General features: G+C 30.2%; 2 protein-coding genes and 1 long non-coding RNA gene across 3 annotated transcripts; all 3 read right to left on the bottom strand.

The window, feature by feature from the left end:
* Positions 1-1,543: 1,543 nt before the first annotated feature.
* Positions 1,544-3,205, bottom strand: LOC116768989 (uncharacterized). Its single transcript, XM_032659945.2, has 7 exons — positions 3,046-3,205; positions 2,835-2,970; positions 2,623-2,762; positions 2,254-2,314; positions 2,063-2,171; positions 1,752-1,847; positions 1,544-1,680 (listed from the first exon to the last, which is right to left on the bottom strand). The coding sequence occupies exons 1-7, from the start codon at positions 3,116-3,118 to the stop codon at positions 1,618-1,620; spliced, it is 678 nt and encodes a 225-aa protein (XP_032515836.2). The 5' UTR covers positions 3,119-3,205; the 3' UTR covers positions 1,544-1,617.
* Positions 3,206-8,104: 4,899 nt separating this feature from the next.
* Positions 8,105-9,894, bottom strand: LOC116767041 (uncharacterized). The gene is made up of 7 exons (XM_032657197.2): positions 9,755-9,894; positions 9,534-9,672; positions 9,022-9,161; positions 8,861-8,921; positions 8,649-8,760; positions 8,364-8,459; positions 8,105-8,289 (listed from the first exon to the last, which is right to left on the bottom strand). The coding sequence occupies exons 1-7, from the start codon at positions 9,831-9,833 to the stop codon at positions 8,224-8,226; spliced, it is 693 nt and encodes a 230-aa protein (XP_032513088.2). The 5' UTR covers positions 9,834-9,894; the 3' UTR covers positions 8,105-8,223.
* A 3,812-nt stretch (positions 9,895-13,706) lies between these two features.
* LOC133320063 (uncharacterized) lies at positions 13,707-14,328 on the bottom strand. Its single transcript, XR_009753513.1, has 3 exons — positions 14,227-14,328; positions 14,022-14,117; positions 13,707-13,898 (listed from the first exon to the last, which is right to left on the bottom strand). It is a non-coding gene; the product is annotated as an uncharacterized LOC133320063 (long non-coding RNA).
* Between the last annotated feature and the right edge of the window lie 1,040 nt (positions 14,329-15,368).

Below are 15,368 nucleotides of genomic sequence, written 5' to 3'. Positions count from 1 at the left end.
TATTCAAATATATAATTTGTAGAATGTAAGGTGGTATAATAAATGTCAGACAGTTTCCGTGGATTAAATCTTTTGTTAGATACTTCAAAAGTGAAAATGTAATAAATTTACTTTACTTATATTTACATTTAATGACATTTATAATACGCTACTGATGTTGAGATGCTAATGAAACTTGAAAGTTCACTTTCATAGAAAATTGTTATCTGATCGCTCTGAGATCTTGCTCGCACGAGTATTAAATTTACTGATTTGCATGTTACGTGTTAAGCCTAATGACTAACTCTTAAGTTATCTGAAAATGATTGTGGAAGCTTCTTCTCAGTTTGTGGTTTTTTATTTTGTTTTCCTCTGAGAATTCTTTACCCAAAATGTAAAACATCACCGTGTTGCTAAGACTCCGATGTCCACCTATCTATTGCAAGGATGTATATCATGAATTACAATAGATGAAGAATTTTTTTCACAGATAATGTATTTTATTGTCGTTATAACAATCAAATACTAAAACATTAGAATAAATATTTGTATGGCGGCTCCCTTCAAGCGGGAGTCCGACTCTCCTCGCTTATACATTGTGAGCAACAAAGGATGTTACATGATTTATTTTGTTTCTCAATAAGTAAATTTATATTACTTCAAGACTTTTAATACTCACCATACAAGTATGTATACCATCAGTTTTAAATAGTAATTTGTAAAACAAGAAAACAGATTTCGTTTCTGTTATATTACATCAATGGCAATATTATCTTAATCAAATTTCAAAAATTTCAGCAAATAAATGTATTGACTTTTCTTAAACTATAAGTGGGTCCTTGTAAAATAAATTTTTACTTTATCTTTTATTATTCCATTAATGTCAACCTTGATGATATCTAAGAGTTTCGGATGTTAATTATTTATATCGGAGTATTTATTTAAATAAAACTAAGACTTCCGGGTGTACTAAGCGTTCTTTATTATTAAAAAGTATTAATAATAAAAAAAAAAAACAAACTTTATGGGAGTTTTAATCATAGTTCTGTCAACCTTGAATTTATTTATGTAACATATTATGGACAGTCATAATTATTATATTAACGATTATTATAATAAAAGGAATTTAATAATCTTTTTAATATCGAGGGACAGTGAATGTGAAGCTTTTAAAAACATCGGTTTCAGTTCAAATTATCATGGAAACTTTTTCTATTTGTATTTAATTTGAATTGGCATTTTATTGACACAGCCTTGAGTATTAAGTTGTAAAAAATCATTGTTTTATTAATTTTAAAGCGAGTAGGTAAAACTTGTATTCAAAATTTTAATTTTTAAGTTAAGAATGTATTCTCAAGTAACTTGAAGTGAGGTTCTATTTTCCTTATATTAAGCAGGTATTGATAATTTGTTTAGTTATCATCATATCATATTGTTTATGAAATTTCTTTTACCAGTTTTATTTTTAAGTTAAGAACATAATGGTTTATAATATTATTTTATTCAGCTTGTTTAGTTAACTGGATTATAATATAATACAGAGTACAAATTCAAACAAAACGTATCGTTTAGAAGTAATTTTTATTCAACAACACCTTTACATGTTCCTTTTAAAAAAAATTACATAATTCAAAGTTTTCATTTCCAGATGTAGTTAAGGATGGCGCTGATTACACTTTCAAGAACTCTGTCGATGTCAGCCTAAAAAGAACGATATGCTTAAAAGTTATACGGAGAATATTTTAAACTAAATGTATTATAAGTCGACTTACCTTGTTGTTCTTGAGGAAAGCAGGGATTCTTACATTGAATAAATTGTTAACGACTTCGGATCTGTCACTTCCTTGAGCAACAATTTTGAGGTCAGACTGTAAAAATTAAAACAAAATTGGTTTAAATTTTTTCATAAAAATTCCGGCTGATCTATAGGAACAGTCACTAAACATTTTATACATTGAGTATAAAATAGTACTAGATCATAGACAATTGATGATGATCAATAAATTATTTCGAACGTATGTTGATATTCGCCTTATTTTCAACATAAAATTCGTTCACATTAAAATTGCTAAAGAAAATTTACCTCAATGCCACCGAGGCTAGCGTCTATTGAAAGACTGCGAAGAGAAATGTCAATGATATTGACATCAACGTAGACAACAGCAGCTAAACGGATTGCCTTGATGGATAGACTGAAAATGTATAAGTATTTATTATAATGCTCTCCCTAATAAAAAATTACATGTAATAATATCTTTGTGGAAACAAATTTACCTGCCCTGCAATTGTGCTTCAACTTTTCCGCCGAGTACCATAAGATCAAGACCAGAATCACCTAAAAACATCACAAATAAGTACTCCATAAGTCAAACATAGCAAGTATGTTAGTGTTTATGTAACATTTATCATTATTTTATGTTTAGTAAGTTTATCTTGTATTCCATATAATATGTACAGTTCTATCAAGTGATATACGAAATATAACAATTTTGAAAGTATTCTACCAAAAGGATGAACCGGGGCACTTACAATAAATCATTAGGTTACAATGATTGGTAGTTGTTTTGATAGCCAGTTAAAAATCTTAAATAATTGAAACAGTATTTATGTAATATTTGCTCTTAAAAAAAATTAAATACTGACCCACTGAAAGTTTGATTTCTGGAAGCGAAACGTCCAGGCGTAATCTATTGAAAATATAGCTGTACTCTAGATTGTGGATGCGAATGTTGCTAGCTCCAGAGAATTCAAAGTTCTCGATGAAAGCTCTTAATACGAGGTCACTGCGAAGATAAGAATGGTTATAAATGATGATTAGCTGAAAGTTCTAATAATTATTGTTAAATAAATATTACATTGTTATTGGAATAAATTCAAAGTCTCTTCTGTCAACTTGAAAGGGGTCGGCACCGGCAGCTTGAATTCTGGCGATGATCCGTTCAATCGCCCTTAAGACACCATCTTCCACGGGATTTCTTTGACCAGATAATTCTGTTACGGAATGGTTATGAAGTAAGTATTTTTATAAGAAGTTGAACCGATTAATTATTACTCTGAAATATATACCAAAGTCGTCAGCCCGAGGCAAGGCGAAACTGCCTGTGACTGCCAATAAAAGAGCGAAGAGATGAAGTTTCATTGTTGATTGAAGATTCTGTTAAATAAATAAATAGTTTATTAAAAGAATTATTTACTTTTTTATATTATTTTGTATTTTATTTCGAACTAACGACTAAAATTGCACTGGTAATTGCAATTAGAGAGTGTTTAAAACAAAATAAATTTTGTAATGATTTTCCTCTAAAATTCAATATATATATTTAATGTTTTTGTTAACTGGTTCGAGTATTACTTACTGGCTTGGAAGAAATAATGGTAAATACAGTAATTCTCAATTTATATCAAAAAAACAGAACTGATAAAATTGCTGTAACTACTATTATCTCATTTAAATCGTTAATCTTAATACTAAATTAATCTTTTTATCATCTTAAGGAAACTCAGGCTTATATCATTAATACATTTCGAACAAACATATGTGGAATAATGTGTATTAGATCATTAAAAAAATCATTCGAACCAAAAGAGTGATTGTTATATAATTATCAATGTAACTAGTTGGGACTAAGAAATCTACGTCAAATATTATATGCCTATATAATTTCATTTATTAATAAGTTACAGAAACAAAAGTATTCGCTCGATGGTCTCAATGGTATTAATGATACTTAAATTTTCACAAGACTAAATGAGTTGTTTAATTTGTATAGTGTAATCTTATGCAACAATATATTGTCTTAAACATGTATATTTTTCTCTTTCTTCCTCTCACTTCACCACCGATAGGCATTGATTAGTTTCAAATAGTATATTGATTTATGAAGGTGGTAGAGCCTAGCTGTGGTCAGTTACTACAGCTCTAACATGAGCTGGCTCGATCGGGGAACTACCACCCTCTCAAAGCAGATCGGCGTAAAGTAGCCTTAAATGGCCGCGTTTCATCCGATGAATGAAAGAGCCGGTTGCCTTTTTCCTATTCCCACCCTTTCCTGCCATTTCCTTATTCTCATCCCTCCCTCTTCCTCAATAACCAAGGTTGGCCACGCATCCGCAATATAAAACATATTGCGGATGTCTATGGGCGACGGTGACTACTGTCCATCAATTAGGCCGACTACTCGTTTGCAACCTTTCTTATAAAAAAAATTAGATTTTTGAGCGTATAAAAATCTCGAATTCAATATTTATTAATGTATTTTTATTGCATTTATGCGATATAATTTTTATCAACTTTTTAAAACTAATCTAAAATCTAAAGTTATAACCCGTTTGTGGATACAAAATAAAAACTTTGTAATTTCAAAATAAGTTGAAACATTAAAATAACTTTTTAGAGACTTTCATATATATGTTTTTCGCTACAAATGAGAGGAATATTATTTTCAAAATACTATTTTTTAAACATTGCACAATATGTAAATTTAAAGTATAGGAAGTAGAATAGAAGTGTTTCTGATATGCGATTAAACCTGTTTACTTTAAATGTACATTACGATTTTCTAATTAAGATTCTCGGTTTAGTCTCCTATTTATTCTTTCGAGGTAAAACAATAAAATTTCAATACATAGTAACATAATATTTATTTAAATTGGATTTATTTTTAACCAGACAGAAAAGACCATATATGAGGAAACCTTGTTCAAATTTAATTACAAAGATATTTGCGTGGAATAAATAAATTATTATTTAATTTTTCAATTATTAATCTTTTGTTTTACAAATTTGGTAAAACTTGTACAGCTGTGGTATGGGTTACTCATCATAACAAGTGTTATATTCAGTATTTTATGTGGAAGTAAATTTCAGCGATTAAAGTCCTTGTTAACTAAATTTGATCTCAGCTGATCACAATAATATATACGTTAGGAAGTATAATCGATCTCTGTTGTAATACGTATCAAAATATAATAAAAAAACGTTTCTACCCTAAATACACATCATGTGGCATTTCTGAAAGACTTATTAATAGGATGTTCAGGAAATATTACCATGATAATTGTTCCAATCCCTCTGTCATAATTTATAAACTAAGATAAGATAATTGGGCTTCGTGGATAAATTAAATACTTTTACTATATATATGATCAGCAATAATATAGCGCGTGCTAGAGGCGATTCAACAGTATGTTGCGGATGTCAGTATAAAAATTGTAACAACATCTTTCAGTTCGCAAGATATATCCAACTGCGAATTTTTGTCATAAATTTTATTTCCTAGGATCTGAACTTGTGATATATAACAGTGAAAAATTTGCATCATGAATCTAACGATTCAAAATATTTGTAATTCCATCTAATAAACTTTTATATATGTATTTGCAGAAATATTATATGTGTATACTAATGTCATTTTTAGTAAACTTGCTTGCTATCCTAAAAATGCAAATTTGAATAAAATAGATGAATAAACGAAATTATATTGATTATATCAAAACTAAGCACTTATGAAGTCATATCATGATTGGAATTAAACCTAGAAGTCTGTGTCTGGGAATAGATCTTTTAGATTTAACGTTAATTTGTTTAACGTACCTAAAACGTATAAAAATAATACTACACTGTTATTTTACAATAATTCGATCCGAGAGTTATTTTATTACAATTTATAATTTCTTTGAGATTTAAACTTAAAGATAAATAAACTCGTCTTGAATTTCCTTGTCAACATGTACATATGTATATATATTTATATATATAATTACCTCATTATATAATTTTGTTTTATGTCGACTATGAGAAAACTTCATAAGTTCAATATATGAATAGACATAATAAAAAGGAATGCTGGAATTCGATTTATTTTTTTTAGGTTTCATAGGATATAAAAATTTGTAAAACAGTTTACATACTATTTATAAGTAATCAAAAAGTAAATGTAAACAAGAATAAATTAAGAATGACAGGTAGGTAATGTTATAATCGCGGTATAACGTTAATAATTTATAATAAGATACAGTTGGTATTTTTAGGTTAAAGCTCCGAAGGCTCAATTATTTTTTTTTTTGTGAATTTTTTTAGAACTTTAGTAAGCAGTGAACTTTTGAATTCTAATTTAATTTATTCTTACTTAATACTATATGTTTTTCAAAGCGACTCTGTAAAAAACACATAGTATTAAGTAAGCATCAGAAATGTTCTGTGCCAGTACGGGTACTGAATCCAAACTGCACTTCATGATTCCTCCCATGTGATTTTGGGATCGAGGTCGGGATTGGGATCGAGATTCGGGATTCAGTATTCTTCATTCGGAATTGGAATAGAAATAAGCCTACGCCTTTCTCTAGGGTTCTCTCTATCTCTATACTCAAAATCAAAAATTGGTTTAGCGGTGTAGGCGTGGTAATGTAACAGGCAGACGGACAGAGTTACTTCCGCAATTATAATATTAATAGCGACACTATTCTAAGACCGTAATTGAAATTACGCAATTGCATGATTTCAATGTCAATTTTTTTCACAATTAGATACTAAAGATAATAATAAACTAATAAAACTCTTTGGCAAATAATTCATTATTGGATACCAATCCTAAGCGTCTTATACTCGTGATAACTTCTAAACAAAATACCCGATTGGGATGAAACAAAAAGTATTTTACTTCTATATGAAAACGGCCTTAATAAAATAATGCTTAATTGAATAAGGATTAATATTACCAAAAAATATTTAACTTATTTTCTTAATTCAGACGATTTAATAATTTTTTGAACACACAAGCGGAAATTCTGAATAAACTATGATAGTTAGATATGCTCTCGCGGACATTGTTCTAGACCCTTATAGGATCTGCAAAGTGGTAGTACATTATTTTGTTTTATTGTTAATAGTTTTTGTGGTGCACTCATAAATAGGTTTTCAATTTTACACCTTGGGTTACAAAAGAAGCAATTTTCTTATAAATCACTATTTTTTTTAAACCAAATATATCTTATAGTCTTTTTCGATAAATAGAATATCCAACATTGAGAGAATTTTTAAAATCGAAAAAGTAATTCTTGAGATTGTTGCGTTCAGAAAAACAAACAAACTCTGTAGCTTTATATTATTATTATTGGTATAGTATATTGACTATCTTAGGACTAACTTCTACAAAAAAAACACATTAATACAGGAATCAAGTTTGGATGTTTCAGGCTGCCTCTTATGTTGCAGATGTCCATGACCGACGTTGGCTTATTCCCATCAGGTAGGCCGTCTGCTTGTTTTGCCTCTTAGGGATATAAAAAAGCCTACACCTTTTACCCTTGTTCTAAATGTCCAAAATATTCGCCTGTATATAGGTGAAGATGTTTAGCCTTTGAAGGTCATTACATTGAAAGAAATAGAGATAATTGGAAAGCAATTTTTCTTATCCCGGTAAACTTCACTCTCATATCGTTTTCTTAACTTAAACTACATTCACAAAACATAGCGTCCGGCGTTAATCCTAAACTTGCAAATATTCTTTAAAGATAATTTATATTTCATTTCCGAGTCATAGTCTGTACTATAAAGAAAGAACCGTGGCCCTTCTTTTCACGCACTTACAAGAAGAGATCCTGATGATATCCTTAAGTATCCCCAAGTATACAATTTGAGAAGTATAAAAAGTTGAGTGCATAGGCCAGGCCAGAAGTAGTAGTAATTATAGAAGTTCATCCGTGGCGATCGCCATTTTATTGATTCATTATTTTTGATACTTCGATTCTCCTGCGTAGAATCAGATCCACATGTTACAACAAAATATATTTGCAAGAAAAAAATCACATATATTTTCTAAAAGTATTGTACTAAATACTTACTAATACTAGCTTTGTAATTGTTAATATTGTACAGAAATTATGAAATTAATACGTATTATTAAAAATAAGAAATATGTTACTTGTAATGAATATAGAAAGATTAAAGTAATTATATGTATGTGTTTATATTTAATCTCATAGATTCTCAAAAATATTCTCATTTAGTAATCACTGTGTTATTGATAAAATAATAACACTTTTGCTTCATTCATTTATAGTAAGGAAATTGAATAGGAGTTAAATAGTCTTAGGAAATAGGGTTTAAAGAAACAAAAAAAAAAAGTAAATAGTGCCAAAACATTTTAATCTTTGTCAAAATCTCCAAAGACAAAATAATTTATAAAAATAACTTATTTTCTCGGAAAGTTTTTGATACATCAAAGAAACGTGACTATTTGTCTTTTAATTGCTCCAGAAATACTCGAGAATGGTTTTAACAACACCCCCAAGAATTCTGTCGATGTCATCCTATAAAATATACAAAGAATTAAATATATCTTTTGTTTGTCTGCTTATCAACATATATTTTGTAAGTTACTTGCCTTGTTGTTCTGGAGGAAGGCAGGAATTCTCACGTTAAAGAGATTGTTCACATATTCAGTACGGTCAACTCCTTGAGCCATAGCTTTTAAGTCGGCCTGAAGATAAATGCAATAGTTACAAACAGCGCTACTTAACAATATTTGCAGCAAACATGAGTGTTGTATTTTACTATACTATGCAATTATCGTCATACCAATTATATCAATTTTATTATTAGTCGTGTCATCAATCTGAACTGAACGTCAATTAAAATTTAAAAATATTCCTAATAAATGAACTCATACCTCAATGCCTTTCAGGCTCGAGTCTAATGAAATACTGCGTATGTAGAGCTGTCCGATGATATTGACATCAACGTAGACAACACCTTGGATGCGCAATTCGTTGATGGACAGGCTGAAAGGCATTTAACCGATTTATCCTAGTGTCTTAGAATAAAAATGTTAAGGATTGTGTTTTTTAATATTAAAGCAATCAATATTCAAATTTCTCAAACCTGCCACTCAATTCTCCTTTAACTGCATTTCCAGCTATAATACCTTGGAAGTTGCTGTTACCTAAAATAAAAAAATCATTGATAAAAGAAATGAAATTAAGTGTTTTTACAACAAATTTAACAAATAAATAGCAAAATAAAGAGGATGTAGAAATACGTACCAATCGAAACTTTCATTTCAGGAATAGATACATCAATGCGCAATCTGTTGAAGATGTAGCTGTATTCTAGGTGGTTTATGCGGATGTCACTCAAACCAGAGAAATGTAGCTTTTCAATGACCCCTATTAGTCTTATGTCTCTGTTGATACATTCACAGTATTCATTAAATTTATTCTTTTAATATATACACACTACTACCACCTGCGAGTTCAGTCATATACATATATACGTATTTACATTAATAAAACCACCATTTAATATAAAAGTACCTTTTTTACCGTTTTCAATCTACGAGTAAAAGTTCCGTTAAATTCACTTTAGCTGTAGCGGAAATCCGGAACAAAGATAGACATACAAACAAAAAAATAAAAATATTTACCATGAGTACATCCATGCGCAATTAATAAAAAGCGGTTATTTTACTATTACAAAAAAGACACTAGATTTTTTTTATAAAGATGATACATTTGACATTTTTTAAATTGTAATCAAAACTATGCCTATTACTTACAGAAAAGGTGGGTCAAGAGAGAATTCTCTCTTTTCTACGTTCAATGGATCGACACCGGCACTTTGAATTCTTTTAATAATTCTCTCAATCATGTTTCGAACTCTATCTTCTGCAGGATTTCTTTGGCTCGGCTCATCGTCTGCCGGTGATTTAAGTCAGTGTTAGCAAGGTAGTTGATATAAATTATTAATCTTATAATACATTATACATAACATAATTACCAAAAAAGCTGTTCTCTAATGAGGGAAAGGCATAAGTGCCCGCTACGAGCAAGACAAGGGCGAAGAGTTGAAGTTTCATGGTGTCTGCCAGTTGCGCTATGGAATATAAATCAAAATTATTGTGAGTAAAAGCAAGACAAAAATCTTATATGACAAATTTTTTTGTTTTCCTTTTTTTGTGTTAAATTTGAATTTCGATGACCAAATGTATTTTTGTTTATCTCACCTGTTTGTATCTGCAATAATAACATTACTCTCGTCTTCCACTGTATTTATATTATTTGTTTCGTAATCTTATTGATACCATGGCATACAAAAATAGAAATTTTAAGTCATAAATCCAATAATCTTCGAAATTATCCACTAATACTCTTAACGTCCCTGGCTATCTTTTTTTATCGTCCTAAAGACCTCCTACAGTGACATTGGAAAGTTTGTATGATTTATTTGGTTCTAGAATATTAAAAAAAAAACTTCTAAGTGTATCTAACCACGCTAATGATGACTATATTTATAAATCATTGATGTATCTTTATACAAACTTGGAAAGAAGAAAACGAGGGGCTGATGTAATTGTGGATTGGAATAAAAAAGTAAGTTAGTTGGGCAGAGCATATGCTGTGCACCACAGCAATCCGGAGTGTTTTTATGAGCGTATGCTGTTGCCTAAAGCAAAAAGGCCAACTTTGTTTGAAGTTCTGAGAATGGTTAATATGGTGAAGTACATCCTATTTTTTAATCCGCTTGCAAAAGTTTTGGGTTTTGCTTGAAGATGTTCACCACTTGTATGCTGCCTTACAAGATGCTGCACTTTTTGAAACACCCTCTCTAATTGGAGATTTGTTTGTAATATTACAAGTGTTTTCTCAATTGTCAGGTCCATTAGGATTTTGAAATATATGTAATAATTATGGTGGTAAAAATTTCCGGCATAAAAAACAAGTCTGTGGAATGGAATTGCAAACGAACTATTTTCACTCCGAACAATTAACAAGCTGCGTCTATTAACTATATGCTTTTAAAGACATTCGACGGGGAAAAAATGTTTATAAATCAATACACACACCACGCCATGTAGATGACCCTAAATTAACCGGTATAATTCTTAAAGTCCCTAATATCAACGGGTGATCCATAGACTTGAACTGCAAAAAAGTACACCGCTGATGTTGCTACGTAACCTGAAACGTTGTGTAACGGCCTCAGGTTGCAAATTAAAGCAATACACAAAATTGGTCAATCAAAGCAATACACAAAAATACAGAGATGGTGTTCGTTCCACGCACTCCTCTAAAACCAAATGATCTTCCATTTGAATTTAAGCGCCTTCACTTTGTTCTGAAAGATTTATTTGTAATGATAATAAATAAATCATTCATGGACAACAGTATGTTGCTTGCTCATGTGTCAGCTCTTCTAATAGACAATGAAAACAAATTAATTATCAAAGAACACTGCACTGTTATAATGTAGAATACAATTTATACATGACTATTGATATAACAACTACATATACTCAAGACATGAAATATGTTAAATATAAACAATCTCCTGTCGTAGCTTAAGAGCAAAAATACACATTTATACTCTTTGGCAATGACATATTTGTGTGGCTCTCCCGAAGTTGTTTCTTTACTAAAAAATTTAAAAATTGTGAATTATCACAATTTCTTATGGTTCAAATAATATGTTTTTTTTAGTAATTCGTTTATTTGTTTCATAAGGTTATGGACCTAGACCGAAGTGTATAAGTTCGGGGAAATTGTGTAGAAATAAATTAATAACAACAAAGCTGTTAATATGTGTAAGCTTAAAATTTAGGTTTCAATTGGGGGAAATTTCATGTCGGCTTAATTTCAAGACAATAAAAAATGTCATAAATCAGTAGTATCATGGTAATTGAAAAGCTTACTGATCGGAACAACCGGAGAGGCCAGATTTTGGCCTTAAAAGCTTGTCTGAAACACGAAAATTTGTTGGAAAATAAATGCGATTATAGAACGCGGGCATTATATTTTTATGAAAGTAGATATAAATAAAATCAAAGTTTATTTGAAAAACATTTGCGCATAGACTGATTACGAAAGACTCATCCTTGTAAAATATTTTCTGAGAGATACATGTTTTTTTGACTTTTTTTTAAATTATGCGAATGATTGTTCTGAGACGAAAACATCAATTACTTTTGGGTTAATGTCAGTGTTTTTTATTTATTTTTAAACTAAGTGCACCTTTATACAAGGCTAACTTACAATAAAATATTTTCTATTCTTAAAATATTAGATCTTTTGATTGATAGGTCGGAAAACAAATATACTCCAATGGTTTCAATACCAAGCTCGAAATAAAATTAAGAGGTCTTCTGAGTTGACACTTCATTGATAGTCATAATATCGTGAGTTGAGCTTCAAGACAACAACTGCCAACATTTACAAAAACTTATAAACACACACAAATGATAAGGAATCAATGAACCATCTGATAATTAAAGTTCTTCAATTATATACACGGGAATACTTTGGACCACTAGAACAAATGTAAAAGGTGTAATTATGCTTTTTATATCCCAAAGGGGCAAACGAGCAAAAGGCTTAACTGACGGGAATAATGATGCGGATGCGTTGACGAGCTTAACCATTTAAACTTGACTCCTGTGATACAATCTCTTTTAATATTTTTTTATTAAGTTTGCGAACACTCCTATGATAGTAAATAATCATCGTTACTAACAATAACAACATTATAAAGGTGCAAAGTTTGTTTATTTGAACGCTCTAATTTCAGAAACTTATTACATTTCTTCTTCTTCTTCAGGTCTTCTTTTAAAAACTCTTTCAGTGTTGCATAGTCCATTTATTGAAAGAGACTGTACGAAGACTTTATTTTCAAAAAAGTAGTATTTTCAATCTTTAAGAACATTGCTACTTTTTAATCCAAGGTGTAAAATCGAAAACCTATTTATGCGTGAGCAACAAAATCTATTGACAATAAAACAAAATGTACAACGGGTTTGCAGGTCCTATTAAGGTCTAGGACATTGTCCGCGATAGCATATCTAATTATCATAGTTTAGTCAGAATATCCACTTCTGTGTTCAAAAAAAAAATATATTAATTCGTCTGAAGTAAGAAAATACGTTAATTTTTTATGGTAATGTTAAACCTTATCCAATTAAGCATTATGTTATCAAGGGCGTTTTCATGTAGAAGCAAAATAATTTTGTGTTTCATCCCAATCGTGTGTTTTGTTTAAAAGTTATCACGAATATAATACGTTATATACGAATATAATTGGTACCTAATAATAAATTATGTGCCAAAGAGTTTTATCAAATAATATACCCAATATTAATATTTAGTATTACATTGTGAACAAAATTGTCATTGAAATCATGAAATGACTTAATTTTAATTAAGTTCTTCATATAGTGTCGCTATTAATATTATAATTGCGAATGTAACTTTGTCCGTCTGTCTATTAAGTTACACCGTTAAACCAATTTTGATAAATTTGAGCATAGAGAATAAACAAACCTTGGAGAAAGACGTAGGCTACCTTTTACACCGATTCCGAATCCCGATCCCAAAACCAATCCCGAAACCACACGGATGAAAACATGAAGTGCAGTTCGGATTTAGTGGCTTTTGTGTTAGATTTTTAACTATTACCCCAATCCCTAACCCAGAACCGTAAGAATGTAACCAAGGAGTGCAGTTTGATTTCAGTGGTTGTAATAGCAGTCAATAAGCCTGAAGTTCACGCGGACGGAGACGCGGGCCAAAGCTAGTTTTATATGACAAGATAATTAAGTTTTACGTTATAAAACCTACTATGTTTACACATGTCAGGATGAAATATAGTATTTTAGTCAAAATAGTGGCACTATCATTTTATATTACATAATTTAATTAAAAATATGTTGAAGTTGCAAAGAGGCGTGAAACTACGAGTATATTTTTGGTTATTATTTGTATATTCCTTCCATCTACATATTTATAGTCGTAATAGAAACTACATATCCCTTAAGAAAATATATTTATTTTATAAATTCCACGACTCAGAACTAAAACACTATTTCTTAAGAGCTCCAAATGACGTTAAGAATGAAGCTGACAACCTCCTCAAGGACCCTGTTGATATCCCTCTGTAAAACAAAAAAAGAAATAATTTGTATCGTATCTCTGATATATAATAATTTGTATTGTATCTCTGACTACTAAGAGATTATACAAGAAAATAATGTACTCATTCGTTTATGAAACAATACCTCGTTGTCCTTCAGGAATTCAGGAATTCTCTTGTTAAGGAAATTGTTGACGACATCAGAGCGGTCGTTTCCTTGCATCTCCAAAAACAAGTCGGACTGAAATAATATTTAAAAGATCTGATTATTTATCAGAACGTTGCTTTTAGATTTGACTTTCTTGTATTGTTTGAACCGAAAGTTTGCATTATAGTTATTATAGCTCTACCTCAATTCCACCAAGGCTGAAGTTAATTGAGAGACTGCGTAGAGAAATTCCATCGAGACCAGCATTGACGTACACCTCAGCTGCAAGGCGAACTGACGTGATAAAGAAGTTAAAAATTCAAATAATTTTTAAAACACAGTGAAATAGAAATTATGAACAAATTAAATTACATATATGAGTATTTTTCAATTACCTTTCGGAATTACCTTATTTCAGACTTATTTGCCCTTAAAAACACATAGGAATACTCTGTCGAAGAAGGTCACTTTCATTTCAGAGTTTCCTAAAAATTAAATATTTTACATCATAAAATACAAATATTAAAAGAATCTAAATAATATTTTAGGCTTTATTACGCGTTTTTTTTTATTATTTTAAACTACATGCTCCCGACGCTTGCATTACTTTATAGCAACAATGATCATCCGTCGGATGTATGTAGTTTCAAATAATAAAAAACTCTTACTACACTAAACTTTATTTAGAGGAATACTCGCGAAAGTTTTAGATCTCATATTTATACGAATGAAATGAAATTTAACAGCAAATTAAATATAAGTTTGAACTTAAAAAAAATAATTTATTGCTGACACTATGTTCGTCACAGTAATGTCATTAAAACTTAGCGTAATGAATGAAAATTTCCCTGTAATATATACTTTAAAATATAAAGACAACTGAATAAAAATCTATATATAGTTTTAAAACAATATAGGAGAAATATATTACCACGTGATGCAGATCAGTTACTGTAAGTACTCATTAATTTTCCATACCAACAACGAGACTGATCTCTGGAAGGGAAACGTCAAGGCGAAGTCTGCTGAAGATGAAGTTGTACTCTAGGTTATTGATGCGTATGTTACTGAGTCCTTCAAACTTAAGGCCTTCGAGGATGGCAGCTATTTGAATATCTCTAAAAAGATATTGAAAATCATTAATTCACAAGCTTTAGGTTCCACTCTGTTTAAACATACTGCGCTGAGTTTGTACGAATAGGTAGTAGGTACATCTCTTACACTAATGGAACATCGATTTCAATACTTTTCTCTTCAACTTCAACAGGGTCGAGGCCAATTAGTTTTACTACATTCCTGATCTGTTCAATGACCCATTTGATTTGATCTTCAACGAAGTTTCTT

This window comes from Danaus plexippus (assembly GCF_018135715.1).
Source record: "Danaus plexippus chromosome 3 unlocalized genomic scaffold, MEX_DaPlex mxdp_25, whole genome shotgun sequence".
NCBI classification, from domain to species: domain Eukaryota; kingdom Metazoa; phylum Arthropoda; class Insecta; order Lepidoptera; family Nymphalidae; genus Danaus; species Danaus plexippus.
Note: the sequence above shows the minus strand (reverse complement) of the source record. Positions and strands in the feature narration are given on the sequence as shown.

What these genes read in the sequence shown, in the direction of transcription:
- LOC116767041 (XM_032657197.2), bottom strand. Translation starts at nt 9,833, where the DNA reads ATGAAACTTCAACTCTTCGCCCTTGTCTTGCTCGTAGCGGGCACTTAT. An exon ending in AAAGGAGAATTGAGTGGCAG is followed by an intron (nt 8,761 to 8,860) that starts GTTTGAGAAATT and finishes AATGCCTTTCAG; the next exon opens with CCTGTCCATCAACGAATTGC. An exon ending in CCTTCCTCCAGAACAACAAG is followed by an intron (nt 8,290 to 8,363) that starts GCAAGTAACTTA and finishes TATATTTTATAG; the next exon opens with GATGACATCGACAGAATTCT.
- LOC116768989 (XM_032659945.2), bottom strand. Translation starts at nt 3,118, where the DNA reads ATGAAACTTCATCTCTTCGCTCTTTTATTGGCAGTCACAGGCAGTTTC. An exon ending in GCCTCGGGCTGACGACTTTG is followed by an intron (nt 2,971 to 3,045) that starts GTATATATTTCA and finishes ATTCCGTAACAG; the next exon opens with AATTATCTGGTCAAAGAAAT. An exon ending in CTTTCCTCAAGAACAACAAG is followed by an intron (nt 1,681 to 1,751) that starts GTAAGTCGACTT and finishes CGTTCTTTTTAG; the next exon opens with GCTGACATCGACAGAGTTCT.